At 40.3% G+C, this 26,196-nt stretch overlaps 1 protein-coding gene across 1 annotated transcript; it reads left to right on the plus strand.

The window, feature by feature from the left end:
• Positions 1–2,702: 2,702 nt before the first annotated feature.
• Positions 2,703–26,196, plus strand: NPNT (nephronectin; the record flags this gene model as incomplete). Its single annotated transcript, XM_010019247.1, has 9 exons — positions 2,703–2,822; positions 3,624–3,743; positions 8,842–8,976; positions 10,042–10,164; positions 12,049–12,483; positions 20,962–21,057; positions 21,437–21,535; positions 24,793–25,049; positions 26,101–26,196. Coding segments are annotated over 9 exons (1,481 nt in total), but the record flags the coding sequence as incomplete, so codon positions are not given.

A 26,196-nucleotide genomic window follows, 5' to 3' on the forward strand; every position in this document is an offset into this window, starting at 1 on the left:
TTTATGTACAGTACTGTCTTATGTTATTTTGAAATTAAGAATGCTGGTTTTGCATTGAATGTACAGCTGTGGGCAGCATGGGAATTTAAGTGGCTGCACTATGAAATTCTCAAGTGCAAGACAATGAGTGGACATTCCTGTAAGGAAATTAAATGGATTGGTTAAACTTATGGTAGTGCTGGGCTTTATATTTTAATTTCCAGTGTGAAGGTTATAAGTGACTTTAAAGATTATATTTTATTTAAAAGAAAAATGGTGTAAAATGCTATTGTCCTTTGGGTGTAACATTTTAGATTGCAATTTTTTTAGAGGAAACTTCTACTGTTTTCTCATTTCCTATTTTGACGCATAGACATTTATATTGAGATGCCTTTATAGACATTGCTTGAAATACCTAATTGATAAGTGACTAGCATTTGTTCAAGAGGTATGATTTTTTTACTGCTAACATTAGCCTGAACCTGTTCTTGAAAAAATAGACCTTACTTAAGGAATGAGAAACACATAAACAGATAGAGTATATTAATAGCAGGAGTGTTTCGGCACTCCTCCAGTCCATGTGCAGTACATCCGGACTCTTCTTAGGGAAGCATGCTGTTAGAGATTATGGATGCATGGAGCCATCAGCATGTTCACAAAGGCCTTTATGTAGAACCAGTAGGACCTAATTGTACAATGTGCCTCCTAGGAAACTGAGAAATGCTTGTCATGCAGTTACTGAGTATGCGCCTGTCTGTGCTGGTGAAAAGAAGAAAAGTTACATTTTTGCAACTTTTTGGGAAAATAAGGCACATTTTTTGGAAAATAGGATGGGCTGAGCACTACGCTCTTAACACACCTAACCTATTTACAGGCTGGCTTCTCTCTTAAGCAGCCACAGCACTGCCAGTATTTGTTTTCCTAAACAGTAGCATTCATTCAACTACATAAGGTTAGAAACATCTTTCTCTCAATAACTCATTTCAAAGGCAAAATTGAAAAGCTGTGACCCATGAAGTTTAGGTTTAAGTGGAGTTGTGCTAACAGCCTATTTCTGCCGCCTTGCGACCTCAGCTTTCTGTTACCTCAGCCAAGGTTAAAAATTTTTGACCTTTTCATGGCACAGGCATTTTACTTTCAGCATGTTTTTTAAGATGTGAATCAAAGGAGTCAAAAGCTGATGTAACAGCATCTGTTCACAGGCAGGAATAGAATGAAGTGAAGGCAATAGAAATAATTCAGTCAAAATTCCACAAACAGGAAGCATGTGGTGTGATATCCTAATACAGTTGATTGCATCAACTTTTTAATATCAAGTTATTCTCAGGGTGTGTTACTAATAGCTGTCTATTTGTCAGTACCAGAGCTTTCATTTCTGTACTAAGAATATTTCATACCAGATGGTGGTGTTCTATTCAGAGTTCTATAGAAAGATCCAATTATTTAAGGCTCATAATGCAATCTATACTTTATGCAAGGCAGCGAACTGAGAACAGTCATAAATTCTTATTGTTTTCAACTTTGGATCTGTGGTTGTGGCTCTGGAAATAAGTGCAAGACAGTTCTTAAAGGTAAAGTCTTCAGGAGCTAAACTTAAGAGCTGATATGCAGTGGGATGTAAGCACTAGAAATTAGCCCAGACACTGTTAAATACCTGCTCTGTCAGCTTAATTTCAGCATTCCCTTTCTCCCTGCTTTTAGTTGAGTATTTTATACTTAGCTCTGTTACACATTTATTTTGTAAAGTGACACTTGTTGAGAAAGTGCTTAATAGTGGAGATGGCTCTCTGAAAGATTCCTGGAAATAACAGTGACTCCCTTACTGTAACAGACCTCCAGGCATCATTGTGCAGTACTGGAGATGAGAGTTGGTGACTCAGTTGTTTAAGTACTTGCTGGCTGGGTTTGTGAGCAGATTTATTATTTTCACCTTTATTGCCATTTTTACTTATCAGTACACAAATAACTAAGTAACAAATTATTCTGGTTTATTCAAATAAACCCAACATGTATTCTTGGAAGAGAATTCTGAAGGAAACCCTCACTCAATCTTCACTTCTTGTTAGAAGCCTATTCTACCAATATGAAAATTGTAGGCTGAATATTTTCAGTTTAAGGTGTGAATTCTGTATTAAACTGTAATAGCCTTTATGGATAGTCCTTGACAAATATCGCTGATGCCAGATACTTTTGTCAGTATTTTCTAGATGGTAAGGAATAAATTTTCTCTGTAAGATCGTTTGAAGTAGGTTAGCATCAGCTTTCCTACCTTCCTCTGCAACTAATTTTGAAGCATGATAGAGGATCACTGAATCGCTATCAAAATCACTGATAGCGATTGCAGCAGTGACATTTGCTTTCTCCCTCCTCTTTCTCCACAGTTCTGGCTGGTCCTGGACATGGCATCAATGTGAATAGTGGCAAGATGTGGGCAGCCTGAGCTTGTGTGTTCCCTAATGACACTTGTATTGGTGTTTAATCTCATGCAAATACTGTCATTTTTGAAAGGATATCTGTGAAACAGAAAATACACCACTTGGCAGGAGGGGTGCACAGTGCTTCATGCAGGATGTTCTGCATACTTGCTGTCAGCTAGACTGCATATAAAAAGCTCATTGCCATATTTTTTCCTTCTTTCCCCAGGAACTTGAACTAGTAGTTTTGTCACACAAACTTGGTATGTTTTCTTTTCCCACCCCCTTCCCTTGTACCCTTCATTTTAGATCTAAATGAGTGTGGGCTAAAGCCGCGGCCGTGCAAACACCGGTGTATGAATACCTTCGGGAGCTACAAGTGCTACTGTCTGAACGGCTACATGCTTATGCCAGATGGAACGTGCTCAAGTACGGCAAGGCTTGTTGCTTGCTTTTTTCCAAGCTCCTCAAAATCCCTGCTTAAGTTTCCCTGGGAAACTTTGATGAAATGAAGATGAGTAAAAGACTGATCTTGCTGGAAATGAGGCAGTTGCACAATATGAACTTCTTTTTTTTCTAATGAAATTAGGCTGAACAAAACTAGAGCAAATATTTTGATTTTATTAGTTTTATTACACATTTCCCCCCAAGCATTCTTCAGTGCTGTAAATCATGTTAATTGGCCTTCAGGGACAAGTGCTTGCAGTTTTCATTGCGGCAAGACATCTGCAGCTCTGTTGTATTATGCCCTTATGAATGTAAAATCATTAAAGCTGCAGATGTTGGTTGTTTGACTGGTATAAAATTGTACTGTCATCTCGCTGGAGATCAGGTTCCTACTTGCTCCCATGAAAGTGGATATTTTGAGTGTTTGGACAGAGAGAAGGGGGGAGAAATTACTTTTAAGTAGAAATACTCTTATTTTAAAATGGCAGTGCCATCTAGGAGGCTTCGTGTTCATCATGGGGGCTGCATTCCATAAGGAATATGCTACAATTGTGGTGATTTTATGTATTTTATTTTTTCCCCCTAGAGATGCAATTTGTGGAAAGTAAAAATTTACTAAGTATGTGTTTGCTCCTTAAAGCCTGAATGGATACCTGTCAAATTCAACGAGCATTTTTCCACTTCTGTCATAATTAAATAATGTCTTAATTCTCCACAGTTTTCAGTCATTTTCTGGTACTGATCAGGGCCATTATCTAAATATGTTCAACTATTTTTCCCTAGATGCTCTTTCTTGCTTGATGGCAAACTGTCAGTATGGCTGTGATGTGCTGAAAGGGGAAGTGCGCTGCCGCTGTCCTTCTCCAGGACTACAGCTAGGGCCTGACGGCAGGACTTGCATAGGTAGGTGGTCAAATGTAGGTTAATCTTCTTTTTCTCCAAAATGTTTTTATCCTTACATCGGATGCAGTTCAAGAGAGTTTTAGATGTATTTAGAATGCATCATACATGCAGTTTACAGATGTTACTAATGAGAGCTGGGACAGGCATGTTGCTCAGGTGCGCTCAGGTGGTCTGTGTCAGAGATCATGAGTGCTTTCCTCCAGTCCTGCAAGTTTCATTGATTGCTTAAAGCCCACACAGGCTGCTTGGTATCCAAGCTCTCAGCCCTTATGACTCTTGTCACTCAGTCGTTTTAAACTATTGCTAACAGAGACTCCAAATTACCAGCCTGCATGAAAAAAAAGGGAATGGGGAGGTAATCTCTCCCTCATACACAGCACGGTGGTGCCTAGGCTCAGAGGTGGAGGGATTTGAGTAAATCATTGAGATTATTCTTGGACAAGGTGAAGGTCCATGCACACTCCCAGTATTAATGGGATTGAAGCTACTGTCTTTCTTCCATACTGTGAAAGCTCCAGATTAATATAAACTCAGGAATTCAGACTGTCTGAAAGTGAAATGTTTTGTTCCCACATTCATGAATGTGGAAAAGGTGCTTATGATTAATCAGGGTGTATATGCCACACTATACTACGGTCTGAAGAACAGTGTGACATGTGATTTCATTAGTTATTAACTATACATCTGGAGTGGATATGATGCTCCGGTGATTTTATTACTTATATCCTATGCAGTGCTACTGGCTATAACCAGTAACAACACTTGGACTGAAAGAATCTAAGAGAATGTGGATGCCTTAATCATCCATTTGGGTATCATGGCTGTCCATAGGGGAGGTGGTTCTCCAAGTGGCTGACCCATACTGACCAAGAATTTGTTGGCAGAGAAAGGAACAGATTCTAGATCTTCTGATGTTAGGAGCAGCCTCAGCTGTAAGGCAGAGGCTTTCTGAAGTGCATGTTTGGCACGTCTGTCTATGCAAAAGAATGGGAAGAACAGGATGAAAAACCCATAGTTGTAACATGCTGAGAGGGGACTGAATTGTGATTAATCACTGGGGACATTGTGGCAGAGATCTTTGAAAAGGCTTGTGCCATGCCATAGTGAGCTGAATGGTTTAAGTACAGTCTCAAGGAAATTATACCAAATACAGAAATTTACCAGAAAAATACTTGCAAGATCCTTTTTCTCATTTTTATATTCAGGCAAACTTCATACTTTGAAATACAGTGCACTTTCAATGCTGAAGTCTAGCACTCAAACCAGTTATATGAAGTTCTTTCAGTTCTTTGGTGTAGTTTTCAAAAGAATACTTTTTTTCCCCCAGAAAGGTGAAGAACCAGTGTATCCACATTTCAGTTGGGTGTGCATAATTCAGATTGAGCTCATAAACTAGTTTTTAAAAGCTTCCAAAAAAGTTTCAGAGCAGCCCCGTACAATGCAGAGAAAGTAGTCACAGCAAGAGATGTCTGGCTGTTCTTTATGGGTCATAACATGATCTGCTCCCCTTTTTTGCACCCTTTTTGTGTTCTCTCTCAAGTTTGAGTTGCGGTAAATACCTCCAGGAATTGAAGCTATTTGGGACTAGGAATTGTGCCTTTTCCTCACATGTGTACAAGCCTGTCCCTGTTGGAGAGGTTGTCAGCTCCGGTGAGGGTCTGGATATTGCTGCAGTACAAACAGAAGTGTAGATGATGGTAAAAAACCTGAAGTGTGCATTGGCTGCAGCTCATAAAATCCTTCTTTTGAAGAAAGTCTGAAAGACAGCTGGGAATGTAATGCTTATTTTTAGCACAGGTGGAAATTCCTCTAGGCATTGTTCTAGTCTTAGTTTAACCCATGCTGATCATTCTCTTGTTAAAATGTTCCCTCCAGACAATCAGTAAAGAGCCACCAAAAATTTGACTGTGAAGGTAAATCGTATAAACTAAGTAATGAATTGAAAAATAATTCAGCAGAGTATTGAGTGAAAATATGGATTAACTATGATTCATGACTCTTGAATCAACAAATCAATCAGTGTTGCCAGGTTTTTGGATTGGGATTTTCATTTAATGAAATTAAGCAGTTTACACATTTTCAGAAGGTCTGAGATTACTTGAGGACTGAAAAGAATTATCTTTACGGTAAAGTAAATATTTTCTAGTTGGTTTGTTTGTGTAAAGATGAAAATATGGCCTTAGAATACTATTTTTAAATCAATCTCATAGTCGTTTAGTACTTGTGTTGGTAGTATGGTCGCAACAGCAAAAGAGAAGCAAGACTTTGTAATTTGACTTCTTTGTTGAACACTGACCATCACACTCATTAGGTGCTGCCTGTGTTATGTGCCTTTGGAACAGCTCCCTGGCACTAAGTCTGGGCATGCACATCTGTGGTAGACCAGGCTGAGATGAGAATACAAATCACCCCTTCATGCCCTGGTTTTCAGAGGAAGCAGGTACAAGCCACAGCATGTTGTGGCGGACAAACAGCTTTATACCATTTGGTCCAGGTGTGAACTGGCACGGGTCCATGGACTTGAAAGAAGCCACAGTCTCTGTATCTGAGTATCTGAGAGCTGCAGAAAACCAGTTTGTAAACACTTGCATACCATCTTGTAGCTAATGATTGAAAAGTGTTTTTTCCACCAGCAACAAGCATCCACGCACATCTCATCCTAAGTGCAAGTGGTGGACTGTTCTATTTTCCACTATTTTTGTGTCAGTGTTCAACAGTGTTTTGCTTAGCAGTTCAGTCCTGTATCTTTAGAATGTGTAACTGCCTAGAAAATTAAATGATACCCCTACAATGCTCTTAGCATCTAACATACTTCTTGCCCTATGGGAATTTGCAAAAACATGAGTATGTACAGAGGGAAGACAGACAGGCTACATTCGTTTTTAAAGAACATAATCCCTGCCATGATGAGGTCTGTTCAGCAGCTGATCTTTTTCTTACTAGATTGTATTTTGAAGTTGTGGTTTAAAGAAGAAAAAAGCCCCAACGAAGAACCCCAACTAAACAGTAATCACGAGTCCGAAATTTGCAGCCTTGAAATAACATTTTAATGAAGGGTAGAAAATTGTGGCTTGTAAATTAAATGGCAGTGAGAAACATGGTAGAATTTGTAACACTGTACTCAAAGACTAAAACGTTAATAATAGATTCAAATCAAGAGGCCGATTTATAGGGAGATTCAGGTGTGTGGAGAGATGCCCAGTATTGGCCTTGTTCCCTCTGTCATTCAGGCCTTTACCACAGCATTGCAGAAGTACTCTTGATGGAGAGTAAAGGAGAGCTGCTATGTCAGAGCAGTCTGACAGGCCAGGAGTGTGGGAACTCAGGGGATGAACCCTTGCTGTCCTTCATGCAAAATTCTTCATGCCAAATGGGACATGGCCAGCAGGAGCTACTGGGAGAGCCCATCTAGCCAGTGATTCATAGCTTTAAGTCACTTCTTTTGGCTGCGGGAAGCACAGCTTTGGAGATTCTGAAGCTGTATCTTCCCTGCCTTGAGTAGCTACTCTAAGCAACCAGCAGTTTTGTGGTAATGTGTTTTCTCCGCAGTGCAAGAGATTCAGGCTTCTCTCTGGCTCGTTCAGGCCTCTTAGACGAGTAGCAGTGCATCGCTCAGCTTTGTTTTGCACTCTTGACACCTGCAGCTGAAGTGCTCCTTTGGGTTAAAGAATTGGATGGAGAAAACCTTGCTTCCGCATAGATCAAGAGCCTGATAGAGCTGCAGAGCAAAGGCTTGAACTGTGCCCTGTAGATAACCAACAAACGTCAGGAGCGGCATGTGTCAGAGGCAGCCGTGCATGGCAGGTCTCTGCCTCAGTGAAGAATTAGGATTTAAGAACTTGGCAGACTTCAGCTCAATGTACCAGCGCTACATAGCGAGTGGTAGCACAAGCAGCTTTTGTGTATCAGCCTGACCTCATCTGAGAGTTTCTCAGACAGTGAAAGCAGCACTGGGTGAGCATCGGCTGCTTCTTGGGCCTCTGCCTGGCTTGTTAGTCAGCATGAAGAGCAGTGGCTTCTGGGAGATGAAGGGCACCAAACACTTACTAAGCATCGCCTGTGTCTTCCTGCTCCTCTGTCCTTGCCTGGACGTCACTTGCTGAAGTATTGCTTCAGGTACTGCTGATAGCCCCTGACAGGGCAAAGGGGAGCCATGTATATCAGCACCTCAGGGAGGTTTTAAGGTCATTTAGGTAACCAACCTCTTTGAGAGAGGGGTCAGCTACAGCACAGGCACTGTGCAGGGGAAGAGATTGCACAGAGCATGTACTCAAAAAGCATTTTGCCTGCGGCAACTAACTGGTAGGAGACCCAGAAATACTGCACCCCTGGCATTAGCTTGAACTCTCTGTTTAGAGCAAGTCCTGAGCAGATGAAGATTTCATGATAGGCAGGTCATGGATTAGGGACACCTGAGATTTAAAAAAAACAAACCACTTCCTGCTGCAGGGTGATGTACTTTGGATATGTGTGCATGATCTGTGCTACAGGAACAGTATTTCAGTCATGTTTCAGAAAAAGAACTAGTGGGGTAGTGTTTATTATTATTCCATGCCTGTAAATCCAGGTGCTGCCTTTATAACCAGGCAGGGCTTAGTGAGACAAAAGAAAGTTATAGAAATAACAGAAAATAGCTTTTCTTCAGACAAATACCATGAAAATTTCAAGGAAGAGTGTTTTGAGGCCATGAAGAAGCTATTGTGTGTTCTGTGGGGAATTAGAGAATGTCTCCTCTCCAAGGAGAAGGGTACCTTCACCAAGCAGAAGGATGGCAAAAGCATAGAGCAAGCATTCCAAATTCAGTAGCAACGCTCGTTATGCCAGTGCATCTCTTGTCACTCACAGTATTTGTAAAGGCTTGTGGCTATGGAGCCATAAAAATCAGGGTGTGTGACCAAGAGCTGAACTAAGATGGCACAGCCGGAGAAAGTGGCGAGGTATTCCTGTTTGCTGGCCAACTTGTAGCCAAAAGGACCTTATCAAAAATACTTTGCTTATTCTTCTTTAGGTATTCATTATGTAAACCCAGTTTAATTTAGACAGTATACATCGGATTTTAACTGCTGTTAAGAATAATGCAGTTCTTTTGTTTCCACAGATATTGATGAATGTGCTACTGGGAGAGTCATCTGTCCACAATTTAGGCACTGCGTGAATACTTTTGGAAGCTACATTTGCAGGTGTCACAAAGGCTTTGATCTAATGTACATCGGAGGCAAATACCAATGCCATGGTACTAACAACTTATTTCTTGCATGTAATAGAGCTGTATATTCTAAACTGAAATTAATGATTTAAAGAAGAATGTTTACTTATGGTTGAAATGTTGAAGCAGGTTGTTTTAGGCCTTTCCAAAGCCCTTGTCCCCGCAAGATTCACTGTGCACAGGCAGTTCTGGGTTTGAAGTACTGTATGAGCTTAGGCTATGTCTAAGCTGTAACACAGGTGTGCCCCGTAGCATGCCCCAACATCCAAGATAAAATGATGCGGCTAGAGCAGACCCCAGCTCCTTCCAAACCTGGCTGCCTAACTTTCTTTCTTTCCCCTGAAGACAGGTGGGGAAGAGGCAGGGGCTGGGAAATAACCTGTCTTTGGACATGAGACTGGAATTCAGCTGGTGTATGACCTTCAACAAAGATGTTCCCAGGTCCCACTGTCTTAGTTTCCCAGTGCCTCAACGGGGTATGGACCTTTCACTGAAAAAAAGATCGTGTGGAGACAATGAAGCATTGCTTTATGTTTGTTTCAGTGTACTTTTTCAAGAGAAATCTCTGTGCAGAGCACTGGAATTTGGGGATATTTGCTTGCATCACTTACAACAAACATGGAAATGCCGTATTAGATGTTTCAAGCAGTTTCTACTTGATGTAGAAACATTTGCACAGATGTATAATAGAGGAAGCATTTAATGAAAAAATGGTTTGATGCCTTTGTGATTAAGAACATATGAATTCCAACACTCAATTTTTCTTTTCTTATCATGTCACCTGTAGAAGTGTTTATTAAAATTGTGATCTTCATGATCTCAACTGCAATCTACCCACAGCACATCATTGAAACTGATGCTAAGATATAAGCTGATCAATACCAGAGTTGCACAATAGTCCCTTTTACCCTCACATTTGTATCACTACATTGATTTGTGACTATCTTCCTTTTCCCTTTGGCAATTCAGTTTTATTAAACTTTTCAAAATCAATAGATTTTCCTAATGACCATACTTCTGTCTGTGTTTTTGCAGGGGCAAGTCAAATTTCTTTGATGCAGATGTTTTTTTTTATGTAACTTTCTGTTGCAGATATAGATGAATGTTCCCTTGGGCACCATCAGTGTGGTAGTTTTTCACGATGTTACAATATCCCTGGATCCTACAAATGCAAGTGTAAAGAAGGGTACAGAGACAATGGAACAAACTGCATACGTATGTAATGCTCCTTTTAAAAGAAAGGAATTCTGAAAGTAAATGTGTCCTATGTTGTAAAGTTTGAGATACAGCACTATCAGGCTTAGTTTCTCTTACCTATTTTTAATACTTAATAAGGGGCCAGGGAATGTAGTCAGAGTTTTCTGAGTCTTGGCATGCCTTGTTAAAAATACCTTTCCCTGACACATTTTCATAATTAGAAAGAAATTCACCTCTCCCTATTCACAGCTGGATTCTAGAGATTGCTTCAGGATGAGAACAACTGAGTAAGAAGGGTACGTCTGGTCAAACGATACATATTACTCATACTCTGTTGTTACATGCACTCTGCAATTGCCCCATTTCAGCTGCTCACCCCATCCACTCCCCATTGCTTCCCAGATGTGAGCGGAGCCAAGAGGGAGGATTTCTCTGGACAAATTCCCTTCCTCACCTTTCTCTTTCTTGGGAGAAGCAGCCGCCCCCCTTGGTAAAGAATTGGCCACGCTTGACATCACTCCAGACTGTGCAGCTCTATCATATCTGTTGAATCTTTTTGAGGACCCTGAGTTCATATCTGTGTTTTGGTCTTTGGTGACTCACTGATCTCTTTGAAGAGCAGTACCATTGCAGACTTGTTTCCTTCAGCTATAGCTGTCTGGCTAAGGTGATTTTTCCCAACCTGAGTGCTTGCAATTATATGTGGAGACACTCCACACGTGTTACTGGACATAGTCCCAAGGTGCGTTTTAGATTTTAATATACCATAATGTGAAACCCACAGGATATTCAAAAGAATAGTGATAAACAGGTGGCCAGAGAGAAAACCTTTTAACTTACTATCATCAAACAATTAATTGTTTAACAAACAGTATTTCTTCATTTTAGCTGCGGGTTATACTTGAAACACTCATACACAAAATATGTGACTGGAGTTCTTACTGTGTCTTTTAAGATCTCCGGTGTGATATAAAAAGCTTACTAGCAAATAGAAAATGACAAATAACAAAACAGATGTTCTCATGTTTCATGTCTGCAGAAACTGACCTTGTTAAACCAAGTTAAAATTTGTTGTCTTTTCTTTATAAGATACTGGGGAGATGGTACTGTAGGCACTGTCACCATGGTGTAGGTGGTGCTCATTTCACCTCTATTTCATGGAGGTTGAAAAAGTGCCATTTACTTAGTTTCCTGGTGTTTGGCAAAGGTAAGGATCTAAATGAAGGCTATTTGCTTGGGTTTAATATCTGTAAAATGATTAATGCTTACTGACAAGAAGAAAAGCTTAGAAGAAGCGGGGAGGTCTGAAAGATAACTTTCTTAAGCCAAAGCTATATGCCTATCCGTGACTAAAGTAGTTGTAACATTGGAGTCTTACTAAACTTGCTTCTGCTCCTGAGTACAAACTTGTCCAGTTTAGAGGGCTGCCTAACTCACATGCTTTTTTACTAACAGCATTTCTGGGTAAGTTTTGCCAATGCTTCCAGAGAGCTGATGCTTGGGAGGAGGTGGGGATGGCTTTCAGCCGTTCTAAATCATCTCTAAACTGGTGTAATGAGAAATGCTTTCTAAACAGATGTGATAATTCAGCAGTGCTGATGCCAAAGTATGTTTCTAAGTAGTGGAAACATTCAGAAGAAGAGAAATTATTTCAGCAAAGACTCTTGTGTCATAATGAAACATATTGCTAAGTTTCTGGAGTAAGGATTCAGATGTCCATTTTGGTCCCATTTTGATTCTTTTTGCAGTTATTCCTAATGTTATGATTGAACCACCTGATCCATATCATATATTCAAGGGCAACAGCACTCTCCCTAAAGGAGACAATGGTTTAACCAATAGAATTCCTGAGGTTGGAGGCACAAAGCAACCCCTCAGACCCTGTACCTGCTGTTGTTACAGAAAGACCAGTGATCAGGCCAACAACTCAACCTACACCCAGGCCAACAACTCAACCTACACCCAGGCCAACAACTCGACCTACACCCAGGCCAACAACTCGACCTATACTCAGGCCAACAACTCAACCTACACCCAGGCCAACGACTCGACCTATGCCCAGGCCAACAACTCAACCTACACCCAGGCCAACAACTCAACTGACAGCAAAGCCAACCCCTAGGTATGTGCCAGTGACAACAAGGCCGGTAACAAGGCCTCCACCTCCAACACCACCTCAACCTACAACATTAAGACCTACACTACCACCACAAACCACTCCCCAGATAACAACTGAAGAGCCTTCACATGTTCCCATTGAAACTACATCTTCCCAAGGAATTACAGATGACAACAGGATCCAGGTAGACCCTCAGAAACCCCGAGGAGATGTGTTCAGTAAGTAATCTTACATATGCTTTCATTTATCAGAATTCTAGATGCAGTGAGGTGAAAGTATGCACTGTACTGTTTGGGGTTTTTGGAACACTTTATCAGTGAGAACAAAGACATAAAACTAAATATGGTCATAAGGTAAAGCTGCACAAGTAATTGATTTCATTACCTAACAAAAATGTGGGGAGAAAGTTCTGAATCAGTTCAACCCAAACTTTCACTTTTCTTCCTGCGATTATTTGTGAGTATATTGTCTTGTATAAGTGGATAACCTAACTATACCTTCAGAAAAAAGTTTTGGAGAAATGAAAGACATTTTATTGAACACTATTGAAATGCAACATAACTCATAAATGGTCAATGGATTCAAATTCAGAGAGTTGGAGTCACTCTCAGCATATTTCCATACCTTTAAGAATGGTAAGAAATGGGAGCATGTCTAGATGTTTTATCACCTGTAGTGTACGAATTTAAATAGTTTTGGATGTTTATGACTAGACAGTGGGAAAATTGTGTAAAAATAACACAGAGGCTAATTTTATAGAGTGCAGCTATGAAAACGGATACATGAAAAACTGAAGATAGTAAAGATTCTCATAGCATGAACACATATCATTTTAAGAGCTTCTCTGAAATCAGCAGCACCATTTCTACACCAGCCTCAGTGCATACCGTGGAAGACATTACTGGCATGTGCAAGAGTTACACATATCTGCCAAGAAATACTCAACACCCAATTTCTGCATCTAATTTTAAAGACAGGGAGGATGGTTGGATCAGTCCTTCTCCTTCAGCTTGTTGTACAATGAAGCTGCTGAACAAAAAAGAACCAGTGTAGTAGGAGGAAAAGTTTGCTGTCTCAGAGCAGGTGTACAAGCAACGTGGGGGTGTTTTTCCGGTTGTTTTGGCATCTGTGCAGTAACTTCTTGGGCTATGCTCTCGTATGTTGTTACACAGGGAAATTTTTTGTTCCTTGTGAAAAACGGTTTGTTTTCCCTGTTGACATTTTATCTATTGTAGACAGTTCAATAAGTTTAAAATAGAGACAAAAGCTGACTTAGAATTTGTGAAGATAAATCCTGGTACTACTCAGAGGAGTGTGCTTTTGCTTTTTTCAATGTTATTTTTTTAAACAATCTATATTCAGTTAAAAATATAAAAGCATTTTTATGTAAGATTCTAAAAAGAAATATAGTAAAGACTCCCAAAACTTAATATAATTGGAACCAGTCATTAAAAATACAGAGTTCTGTGGAAATTATTCTAGACTCTAGCATTACGCTTCCCAAATGTCTCATGCTGCAAGTGTTATCTTGAATTCTAAATCAGAGGGATAGTTTTAAGCTATTTTCATGAAGTTGTAACAATCCCCTATATAAAGCTTATCATTTGCAATTAGTCTTTCTGGATTGTCCCTAGAGGCTATATTTTGCAGGTAATGCTTTCAGTACATGTTCTTCAGATACAGGGGTTTGGGAAGTAGGAAAATAGATGTGTTTTAAGTTTGGGTTCTGACTGTAAGCTTACATTATGGTATACATAACAAACATGGGAAAAATCATCTTTGCAAAGTGTTTATCAACTTTTTAATTAGGTCAGCTGCCACCCTTTGAGGTTGGTGATATACATAGCTTCAAAGCCTTTCTTGCACAGTACAGCAGGATTTCAACAGGTCAAGCTCCAGCAACTGTTACTGGCCTGAGTAGGTAACAGAGGGACAGACAGCCCCTCAGATCAAGTCAATAGATATGTGTCTTTAATCCCATATTATTTTTGCTGTCCCCTGCTAAAGATATACTTGATACACATGTGTATGTGACATAACCGTGTAACTGAAGGCATACTCCACTTGTGCTCTAGATTATAGAAGTTTGCATGATGATAGTAATGTGATCCTTAATGAAGCTGGTGCCTTTTCTCCTCTCTCTTTTATCTCTTATGCTCTCCTTTCCACTTTTGTCCCCCTCTCTTATCTTCTGGCCACTTTGAAAGGATAATCTAGGTAGTTGCTGGGTCCCCTCTCACCTTCTCCCTGTCTAGAGGCATTTATGTAGTGAGTACATAAAAGCCTTTGTTTAGGATATGAAACCCACAGCTGGGTGCAAACCAGTTCTGTTCCAGAAGAATGTGCTACCATGTCAAGGAAAGCATTGCTTGTAGAGTAAGGTATTACTTCACCTATTGAATCCTGATATTGTAGGAGTTTGTGGGGAAGGGGAGAAGTAGGAATTCAGTTTTGTACAGTATTCAGAAGATTTATGGTGTTTTCTTAGATGGGTGCTTCCTCATGTGTTGCCAAGGGCTGTTGTACCCCAGAGAATCACAAAATGTAGCATTTTACCACATAAGGATGGGCAAAACCCAGCACAGAGAGCACTGTAGCCAGCAACCACTAGAAATTCTGATCTTCCAGCTCTTAGCATCTGCTGAGGACCTCAATATTTAAAGTTGTGTCTTTAAACCAGGTTATCTGATGATGCATGGGCTTTTTCCTTCATTTTTTTTTTTCTCCCTCAGGCTCTGAACCCTTAGCCAGACTTTGACAAAGCAGCATGACAGTAATGCTGCGTTGTGTAGCTATCTGAGTAGGTGGTACTTCTGTTGGGCAATCCATGGCAAAGGGGTTGTTGGTGCACTGTGCACTGATAGGTGTCCTAGTGTAGTAGGCCAAATCCTGCAAACATACTTGGTGGTCTAGGATTGGTCCACATCAGAAGAGGAAGCACACCTGGGCAAGAGTGTTTGTTTTCTGCAAGCATTAAGTTTTCATTATTGAATCTCTTTCTGATCTTACCCTTGGTGACTCATTGCTCCCTGTTTTCTCCATTGTTATTTGACCTGCAGTCCCACACGCTGAGTAAACTTGTCCTAAGCATTCACTTCAGAGCACTCTTTAATGTGCTGCTCAGCTTGAAGTCATCTGAGGACCAGTGAAATTGGTCTGTTCAGTGGCTGCAAAGAGCACAAATTATAATAATGCTGATAATGTTATCTAAATGCCTTTGCAATTTTTGAAAGGTACTGGCTTGTTGCTTTTCCTTAGATGCTTTACGTGTTTCCTAAGAAGCTGCAGTGACTTTGGGGAGCTCCTTTTAAGAGAACAAAAAAATGAGTATTTTTGAAAATTGAATTCCTACACTTGGCCTTTGAACCACTTAGTCAGATGCAGACAGTGGAATCTGGCACCAAGGATAATCTTCTCCTGATATGGATATGGGGGGAATGGCAATGAGGGAGGAATGCAGCAATGGCTTAATATTTAACTATTTCAGGGCTGATAGAAACTACAGCGAGGTACAGAGGAATCTTTCCTGGTTACTCAGATGGATATAGAATGAACTGCTCAATAAGACAATGAATTTCTGCTGCCATCAGGATCTGGGTGATAAGCATTAAAAGCATAAACTTAAAGCATAATATGAGATATCAGCAGAACATGAACAAAACCCCTTATCATTGTAAAAAGATAGTTTGGCAGCTTTCCTTCTTAGTCCTTAGTGGAGCTGAACAGATTGGTATTACGAGATTTTTCTCATAACAACTATTAAAAAAATTAAAGATTGGATTAAAACTTGATTCTTTCTGATCCCCTTTCAGTAACTAAAAAGTCCTTACTACAGTAAATGCAGCTACGTGATTCTTGAACATGTTAAAAAAAGGAAAATACTAAAACCAAAGAATGTGGGGTTTTTTTATTCCATGATACCAGTAGAGTAGCATCATTTTACAATAGCATTTTGTTTGTCTTCTATTAAAGATGACATCTATTAAATAATACGTCTAATAAAATGTACTTGTCTTAATATTTAAATATCGAAGATGATAGGCACTTGGTTCCTGTTTGTAATCTGGACCTAAATCAAATCATAAGATCTAGGAGACTTACAGATGACACCCTCTGCTGTAAATCTTCCAGCTAGATCTGATACGCAAGCTTCTGTAGACTACTTGTTTTAGCTGTCTTTCCCTGGAACTCAGGTGGCACTGTGCACCTCCTGAATGGCTGTGCTCATAGAAAAGCAGACAGGTTACTTTTCAGAAAATCTTCTGGAAAGATATGTAATAAGATGTTTTGTTTAGATCAGAGTTAATGAGCCTTGTAACTGCCTGAGAAATGCAAGATTGGACTGCAGAGTGGTTGCACACTAGCACAGTCTCTCCCATTATATGCAAACGGTAGTGTAGAGGGTGGGTCAGTCCATGAAAGCCCTTCCTGCAATAATTCCCACTACAGAAATAGAGTCTCTGGAGTTTTAGGCAACATATCCTGGGCACTGCGGGTATCCAATAAAATGGGTGAAGTGTACCTCTCTGTTGCCCCTTCTTTTTAGCCCAGCATATATCAGTGTCTTCTCTGGAGGCACAGAGGATGTATTCTTGTTTACCAAGTCTGACCGACCTCTGGACTGCCCTTTCTTATAGCTATTTTCTGCTAGTTCTGCATGATATCTCATCACTTGTGGGGTTTTTTTTGGAAGTGGAATTTAACAACTTTCAATTGTAACTATTCAGTTAAAAATCTTTGTCCTTTGTTTTGGTTGTTTTTAACAAATGGGAAGTTTGGTCATGATTATTGCATGGAATGGAACTGTGTAAGAACACAGTGATTGTTGCAAGGCAGAACACTGCATTCTTAGTAACAATTATTAATAACATAAAGATGCACTGCACATTTTTTGGGGGATTGTAACACTAAAACAATGCTTATTCTGTATTTACAAATAACCTGACATGTACACACTGTCTCTTATACTCCCAAACTCAGCAATTAACAAAGAAATGAAAAAAAAAAAAAGTCCTGCTGTTTTCCCAAAGAATTAAGAAACTGAAAAGAAAGCAGTCTTATGCAGTTATTAAATGTTCTCCCCCCCACATTCATGCATCTGTGAAGAACTTAGCTCATGAACTTTGAGAATATGGTAGTGTTGATGTATTGGCTCACTCAGAACTTATAAAATTCTCCAAGAAAAAGAGGCCAAGTTTATATTTAACAAGCTTTATCAAACCATTGAAGTTAAGTGAAAAGCACACTGATATGCTATATAAAGCACACAGAAAGGGTTTGGAAAGCTTGCAGAAAATAATTGAGCCAAATACTCTCTCCCATGATCACTACTCAACGTATTAGTTGTCGCAGCAAAAAGAAGTGTACACATGGGTTGTATTTAGAGTCCTGCATCTCTTATGGTAACTCTTGTTTCATATCAAGTGCACATTCCTTTAATTGGGTCTGAGCACTAAAGTGACTACCTTAAAGCTTTGCAACACATTCTTCTAGAAGTTCATAACAACAGTGCTCAGAGAGGAATTTAGGGAAACGTTTTGAAGAAGTGTTTCTTTTGTGGAGCTTTAATTATATAGGCTAATATATCAACTTTAATTTGGAGAATGCTTGTATATGTGCACAGATGGAATTCAGATTTGTATAAAGTAGCAGTGCATTAGAAATGGTATTAAGTAAGTAAACTGAAGTAATTTTGAGAACAAATTCCTAATATTTCCTGCAGTATTTTCCATAAACAAGAGCTATGGGGGACTGGGAAGGGAATTGAGACTGTGACCCGAGTATCCTACAAAGAGCAAGGTGGTAGGTTTCCTCCACGCTCTCTTCCACAGTGTTCATTTACAGCCTTGTAACTACCTGTCTGTGAGTCTGTGGTTTGAGCCTTCGGTCCCTAAGAAAAACTGAAGGTGCAGGGGAAGAAGAGGAAGATACAGAGGTGCAGAGGGTCAAGTTCAGTGTTAACTTAGATGAGAAGGGGATGCGGGCATCCCAACACTGGTGGTTGTGTGCTGGTCCGGGGGTGATGGCACTGTGGGGTTCCTCATGGGCTAGACTCCTCCTGGCAGCTCAGGAAGAGGGCAGCTCGCTTGTCCTGCCTGCTGCTGTGAGCTGGCCTCTTTCCATCCCTGTGACGTGAGGATGTGGCAGATGTAAAGATGCTGCAAGAAAAGGCTGTGTGTCCATTCCAGAGTAGTAGCCACAGTACGTACACTGTGCTCAGCAGCTGTGAAGCGAATGGCTAACTTGTTCTTGATAGTGTAGGAAATGTACAGGACCTGTTTACCTTAGCACAGCCCAAGAAGAGGAAAAGCACAGTGATAGTCCCTGTGGGTGCAGCATAGATGTGTCTCATGCATGGGGACTGATGCATTCCATGGGGAGCAGCAGCCGGCAGCATGGTTGTAATGTGAGGTGAAACTCTTCTATGAGGGCTTGTCTAAGGCACTGTCCTGTCAGAAATGGCTGCAGGTAACTTACTGGCTGGTAACTTACAGGCTGCTGTTGGCTTAGCAGGCTTTGTAAGTAAACACTTCTGCAAAATTTGCTGTCCCAGGTGGCTGCCCACAGTAAGCTCGAGAAATTGAGTTACGAGTTTTTAACATCCTTGAGCAAACCCACTGCAGCTGAATTTGAACAGTGTTCATAGCTACTGCATGCACCATAGCAGTGGTGGTCTAGGCCACCACCTAGACACATGCGTGAACATGGACAGTTCACACACGTATCTACTCCATAAGCTCCTGCTTACAGTTGTCTGTGACTGTAGTGCAGTTAGAGCAGTGTGAGAGTGTGTATGCTGCTATACGTCAGAAGAGCTTGTACCGCCGTAAGCACTGCTGTGCAGGTGTGACTGCTGCTGAATCATGTGCTTACTCAACTGTCCTGCCTACACAAGAGATTGTTCTTAGGAAAGAGCAGTGTACTTTTGTGAGGGATTAAACGTGAGTGAATGATGGTTTGGAGCATTCCTGTTTTGATTTTTTGCTGCCTGAGGTAAACAGATGCTTTTTCTTTTATATAATTGAATATAGTATTTGTGCATGAATGTACTGCACACTCGTAAGGCTTCTTTCATGTTGCTCTCAAAATTCTAATCATTTAAGCAAAAAAAAAAAAAAATCACGTTAAACAAAGCATCAAAAACACTATTGCAAACAACTGAGGCCTTTGCGGCCCAAGCCAGCCTAAAGTCCTTGAGGCTGCGGGAGCATTAATATCCTAGACTGCAAACAGACATAATCTAAAATCTATAAAAGATTAAAAAAGGAGATGTATTGATTCTTAAAATTAAGGCGTTAATTGGTTTCCTACAGACTTCAAGTGTTTTATTTAATTATACAAAATAGTATTAATTTTAAAATACATTAGCATTTGATCAACCTTTTTGTCAGGCTGATCATTTTGTCGTAATTCCAGAAAGCAAGAAACTCCTTGATTCTTACTTTTTGTTTTCCTCTGTCTCTTGCCTTTAGAGGAGCTCTTGCAGAGGTGCTATTTACATGTTCTCCTGGTGCAAAAGTAGTTCCTTCTTACCTTTGATTTGATTTCCTGAAAACAAGTCTTTTATTTCAGTAAATCATCTCAATTCTTGTTCTTGCTTGCCTAAGGAGCCTATAGAGACACGAAGATACTTAGATCAGCAATGCAAATGGAAAACATGTCAAGTTTTTAATATATACGTCACTTACAAATACTGTAGGTGCCAGAGGTGTCTGTAACATCTAAGGACATGTCTGAATTGCTATAGTTATTAATTATGCACCAGACCTCCTCTAAAAAAGAGGAATTTCCAAGGCAGCTCTATCCAGTGCAATCTGTTTCTCTCTAGTTGACAGCTATCCATCAGGCATGACATTGGTTGTTGTTTCTGGAGACTTAGCCTGGCACAGGGTCTTCAGAAGTACGTGGAAGTCTTTGTAGCCACCTGACTTTGGCAGCCATCATTCCCACAAAGACCTCTTAGACTTCAGGTTGTCCTGGCTGCTGAATGCCTGATGATGACCTCTGGGCCTGTAAACCACGGAGAGTGTTCCTTCTCCTTGCAGCTGAGAACAGCAGCTGACGGAGAGACTGTGCTGGAAAGTAGAAAGTATGATTGCAGTGTAATTCGAGTTTCCACTAGAGCTCCTCTTCCTCATGTCTCAGTGCAATTCTGATCAAGATTTAGGGAGCTCTAATTCTTTGCAGCTAGATGAGTGTACCTTAAGCAGAGTTCTGAAGGTTGGTTAGGTACCTGTGGGCCCCTCCAAGTACTGCTTCCTCTTGTTGAGATTCTCCTGTAAACATCTGTGGAAGGTGAGTGGATCACAAAGTTTGAGTGAGGGATCTAATGTGGGTTTATTTTATTGAGAAAGCACTATATTTAAAAGTGCATTTGGAGGAAAATAGTGTGCATCAAGGTTAAAGCTTTTTCCTTTTTTCTTTTTTCCCCTGGTTCAAAAGGAGCTCTCATTTGAAGAGCCTTTAACCGATTTGGAATCACCTTTTACAGTGCTCAGGTAAATGTTACACTGTAAATCATGAATCACATAGGCAGAGAGTTTATGAATCTTCATGTCAAATATAATCAAATATATTGAGTCTTCCATGAGAAGCACGATGCCCAGAGCTGCTCTGCTGTTTTTTATTAAAGATAAGGCAGTAAGTTACTAATCTCCTTTATCTCATTCATTTCTGAAAAACTGCTTTTCTCACAGTTCCACGCCAGCCTGGAGTGAGCAATAATCTGTTTGAAATACTTGAAATTGAAAGAGGGATTACTGCAGATGAATTTGAAGCAAACGATGACCCAGGTAAAGATCACATCTCCTCTTCAGGGTTTAGGATTTGTTGAGATTTCTCGAGGTTTTATATGTTTTTATAGGACTCCTACATCTTACGCCACTTGTTTAAACTATGCTTTAATAAAAAGAAAAACCCACCACATACATGAACCTTTGTAGTTTTATTTCCTAACAACAGATTTAGTACAAAAATAGTGTGAATTGTTAATAACAAGACTAACATCCTTTTTATTGTTGTAGTTTTTCTTCTTCTGCATTTAATTTTCATACTTAGTTGCTGGGGTCAGCCACAAGTGAAACTGCTGTATTTTCCCAAGCAAAACAATCCAAATCACTGGGTTTTGGGGTTTTTTAGGGTGGTTTTGACTGTTTTCTCTGTTATGCCTAGGTGTGCTGGTACACAGCTGTAATTTTGATAGTGGACTGTGCGGATGGATCAAAGATAAAGATGATGACTTGCACTGGGAGCCAGTGAGAGACACGTCAGGTAAGATACTTTTGAACAATTGTATCCTGTAGTGAAGAACTGCCCAGGCTTGAGGCTGATGACAGTTCTCACATTATGATGAGTTCACACAGCTTCTGTTCCCTTTAGTTCCAGGACATATATCACACTCCCACCTCTTCTGTATGTGAAAATCAGAACTGAGGATTCCCAGTATGAAAGAGCAATTGAGAATTTGCACTTTTATCATACCTGGTATCTTCACAATAGGAATGCCTCTGAAGGCATAAAAGTGTATTCAGTAAGAGGTTATCTGTCTTGAATCAAAAAGAACAAAAATGTGGACTAGAGAACAACTTTTATTTACGGTGAAACAAAGCTTATTTTTCAAACCACCACGCAAATATTATTTCCATATTACTAACAAAATCACAGAATGTGCTGGGAATAGTCTTTGTTCTGCTGCCAAATATAATGTTCTAGTTTAACCTCTCAGTTTGATTTTATTGAATTTTGCACCAAGTTACAGCAACAAGTATATAGGAAAACTGTTGAGTAACTGGAATGAAGACAAGTTAGGTGCTTGTGTGCAGAGACTGAGTATGTTTGGGATGGTATAAAGGGACCTTGCAATGAATACCAGAGGGAACGTGTACTTGCCACTTGCAGTATAGGAGAAGCCAAAGCAGCAACTGCTTGTAATCGCTCACCTCTGCCACTGTAGCCCAGCAGAACTGCACATCTGCACTGCTGGGATTTGGTTGTATTTTGTCCCCTGCTGATTTTACTGTGTGGCACCAAGAGGTTGGCTGTCCCTGCCTGCACACCCTCCCCCTAGCAGAGCCTGCCCCACGGTTCTGGGGATTAGACACACATCTCTGGCTCCCCATAATGATGGGATTACTTCATACCCAGAAGAGCAGCCTTTGAAGTGCACAATGCTTACATTATGTGAGGGGATGGTGGACTTTGGAAGGAAACGTGCTCTCAGGTGGTAAAATGTTACAGGTTAAGTTGAGAGAGGGTGAGGGCACTGAAAGCCATTTTCCTTATGCACCACCTCATCACAGATGTCTGCCTTACAGTGCCATTGATGGGACAGTCGTTTGCCACCGCAGCAGGTCACCTGACACCTTTTCCAGGCTGTTCAGCCGTCTGAGTGGAAGTACTGTCCTCACTGATGGGGCAGGCCACCTCCCCGCCACATGCATGTTCTAGTCTCTTCTATGCTGATTTACAACACTTAAAAGGTCTCAGGAATGACTTGGGGAGCAGAGCGCCTTCCTCCTGCAGATGAGACAACAGGCAGCTGTCTCCTGCTTGCAGGCTGGCATTTACAAAGATCACACATAATCCAAACATCTTTTTGATAAATGGACTTAAAACCACTTTGTGTCTGAGAAAGTCACTCAAAGCACGTTCATTACCTGTGCTCAGAAGTTGCTGTTAATACATATTAAATTCCAGAACTATGATTTTTAACTGGCTTTATTTTTTTTAAGCCTTTTTTTCCCTCCTGTGCTGCTTCCCACCCAGGGACAATCCCAGATTTTTGTTTCCTGTGTATGTTCTGCTGCTGTTGACATAACCTGTTAAAACTAGTCCCTTGAAGTCACCCACCCACTCCCTCGTGTCTGCAATACCTTGTTGCAAGGATTTATTTTCACAGCTTGTTCCTGAGTGTTTGCTTTCACCTTTCAAAGTTTGCTATTTATTGGTTTATCAGAATCTGCATTTGGAAAGGTGCCATGCTGAATGGAGCCTTACCGAGCTTATCTTGCATGCGGAAAATACTGGTGTGAGGGGACCTTTTCCTGCAGGCATGCGTTGGCTTTGTGCTTACCTAAATCTGTTTCCTATTGATTGGATTCAGTCACTGAAACTATCTGAAACAGATGCAGTTAATGAGTCAAGGCAGTAGTTTTACAGTGATATAATTGTATCTACAACAAACAGGTGCAGTGATTTAAACTCTATTATGCTTATTTTAGCAGTTAGTGACCTCGAGGCAAAACCAATGCATTAAAAATACCCACAAAAAAAGCCTACCACCAAAAACTGTAACAGCTCCTTGGGCAAACGGATCCCACCTCATGCCCAAGCGCAGATCTGGGGCTCAGACAGCACTATAATACCTTGCTTCGTTAAATCTCACTGAGACTGAAGAACTTAAAACCCTGTGTAGTAGTAGGGGGTTGGAGACAAGGTTGGCTTTCCTTTTCAGTGTGCAACAAGCTCTGGTTCAGTGCCATTAAATCTTACACCTTCTGAGGAAAACATTGTGGCTTTCAAAAAGAAGCTTTCAAAAACATAAAGCTCTGGTTGACTAATAGCAGGGTGACAATTTAAATAAAAAATATTTCTCTATCCTATAATTGAGTAAAGAAAGACTCTGTACAGCAACAATATTGTAATCCCCCAGGATTTCTACATCATTGGTTTCAATTAAGGAGCCTAAATGCAACCTTTACCTTAAGTTCATTAACCTTAGGTTTAATGGATGTTGCCACACCTGAGATCATCTACTCTTCATGTTTGTGTTCTAGGAGTTTTTATGAAGGCACCTTTACTTCATACATGATCAGAGATAAAAATAGGGTTTTGAATGAAGTATGCATGTTCACTGACAATTTACTTACTGTTAGAGAAGACTTCAGGGAGTGTACCAAGTTAACAGCCATTTGAAAACCAATACCATTTCTAGCTTTCTGTTTCTAATCCAGATTAATAGCTTAAATTATGGTTAAATAAAAAAAGATATCTGTGTTTGTGAATGGATATGCTTTGATACTTGACTTAACTTGTTAACAGTTCCCAAACAAAAGGAAAGGGACAGAACTGTAGCTCAATTACATGGTATCATTTATGCTGGCCTTCTTATTCATCTATCCAGTAGCAAAAAACTGCGGTTTACAAGGCGTTTATATGTACACAGAAGCTTTAATGTCACTGTGGATTTAAAGTCATGCAGTCACCAAGTGGTTGCAGAAATGAAATTTTCATTTTCAAAAAAGGTATTACTTCCTTTGTAAAACAGAAATTAGATTGGTAAGACATAACCTGGTACTAATGTAAATAGGAGAGTAGTGCTGTAAAAGTCTTACCCTGCAGGAGGCAGGTGCATCAGTTCTGGTTCACATTCAAGAAACTCCCTGCCTTGTTTAAGGCTCACTGGACCTTGTGGAGCCCTTTTTTTATGTTTTGATTTTCTTTTTAATGACTCTTGTACATTTGGTCCTGCAACATAACAGAATTAAAAAAAACCCAACCACCACAACTGCCTGGGTTTTCTTTTGCAGGCGGGCAGTACCTTACCATCTCTGACCCCAAAGGCAAAGGAGGAAGAGTAGCGCGTCTTATCCTGCCGTTGGGCCACACGGCTCAGGCCGGTGACTTGTGCCTGTCGTTCAGGCATAAAGTGCCTGGGCTGCATTCTGGCACCCTCCAAGTCTTTGTAAGGAAAAACGGTGCTCATGGACCAGCTGTCTGGGGAAGGAATGGTGGCCATGGCTGGAGACAGACACACATAACTTTACGAGGACAAGGCATCAAGAGTGTGAGTACCAGTGCATGAGCTGCCTTTTTGTTTTTTCACACGAGAAGCTGAAGACACTTAAGACGGGTGTAGCACTTGACTGTTTGTCTTCTGGGTCCAATTTCAGCCTTTAATCCCTGCCAATGGAATCACATTAAGCATAAGAGTCATTGTGCATTTTCTCATATTAGTTTTATGCAAAAAAATATCCCTCCTATAGCAATAGACAAATAGGAAATGACAAATTATCTGTATTAAGGTATCTCATAAAGTTGTTTTTAAGGGAATCGCCACGTAGGAAAGAGCAGTCTAAAGGACAGTGGCCTGTATCAAGGTTCCTCATGAACAGTGATTTAAATAATACAGCACCATGAAATAGGAAGAATCATCCCCTGTGGATTAGTAACTGGCTAAACCAGGGCAAAGATACTGAAAATGTCATTTTTGATAATGCTGGGAGATTACGTGTGCAATCTTGCACAGTTTTTTGCTCTTCAGTATGCCTGCAGCTGATCTGGCCAAGGAGGTAAATGATGACCTAACTATGCCAGTAACACAAAAGGGTCTAATGCAATCAAAGCAAGCTGTGTGAAGCACCATGGAAAATCTTTTAATACCTGGAAAGCTTAGAAACACTGGTGATAAACAAATACCAAAACCTCAGCATTTTTCTTCAACCACTGCTTAGTTTGAAGGTAGTTTCTACTTCAGATTTGAAGAAGGGACTTAGGTGCTTCGGGACCTGGTTTGCTGTGACTTATATGTAAGGTGGTCTAAAAAGCTCACACATCATGATGTTCATGGTAGGAGCAGGCTACAACACACGCACAGTATTTAGCTCTAAAATCAATATTAAAGCTGTAATTACCACAGATAATTTTCTAAAAACTTTACCTTAGCAATAGTAACAAAGAAACAGAAAAAACAGACATAATTCTGAGCAAAAATAAATAGACTTCTGTGAATCAGTTCTGGTTGCCTGGGGTTTCTTACTTGTTGAGACATATCTTAACCAAGGCTTCTTTCATTTTGATTTCTTTTTGCAGTCCAATCATTCTATTTCTCTTCCCAGGTTATCTTCAAAGGGGAGAAAGGGGAAGGAAGAACTGGAGATATTGGACTAGATGATGTGATCTTGAGGAGAGGATGCTGCTCTGAAGATCATTAG

This window comes from Nestor notabilis, unplaced genomic scaffold, assembly GCF_000696875.1.
Source record: "Nestor notabilis isolate BGI_N333 unplaced genomic scaffold, ASM69687v1 scaffold24807, whole genome shotgun sequence".
Taxonomy (NCBI): Eukaryota; Metazoa; Chordata; class Aves; order Psittaciformes; family Psittacidae; genus Nestor; species Nestor notabilis.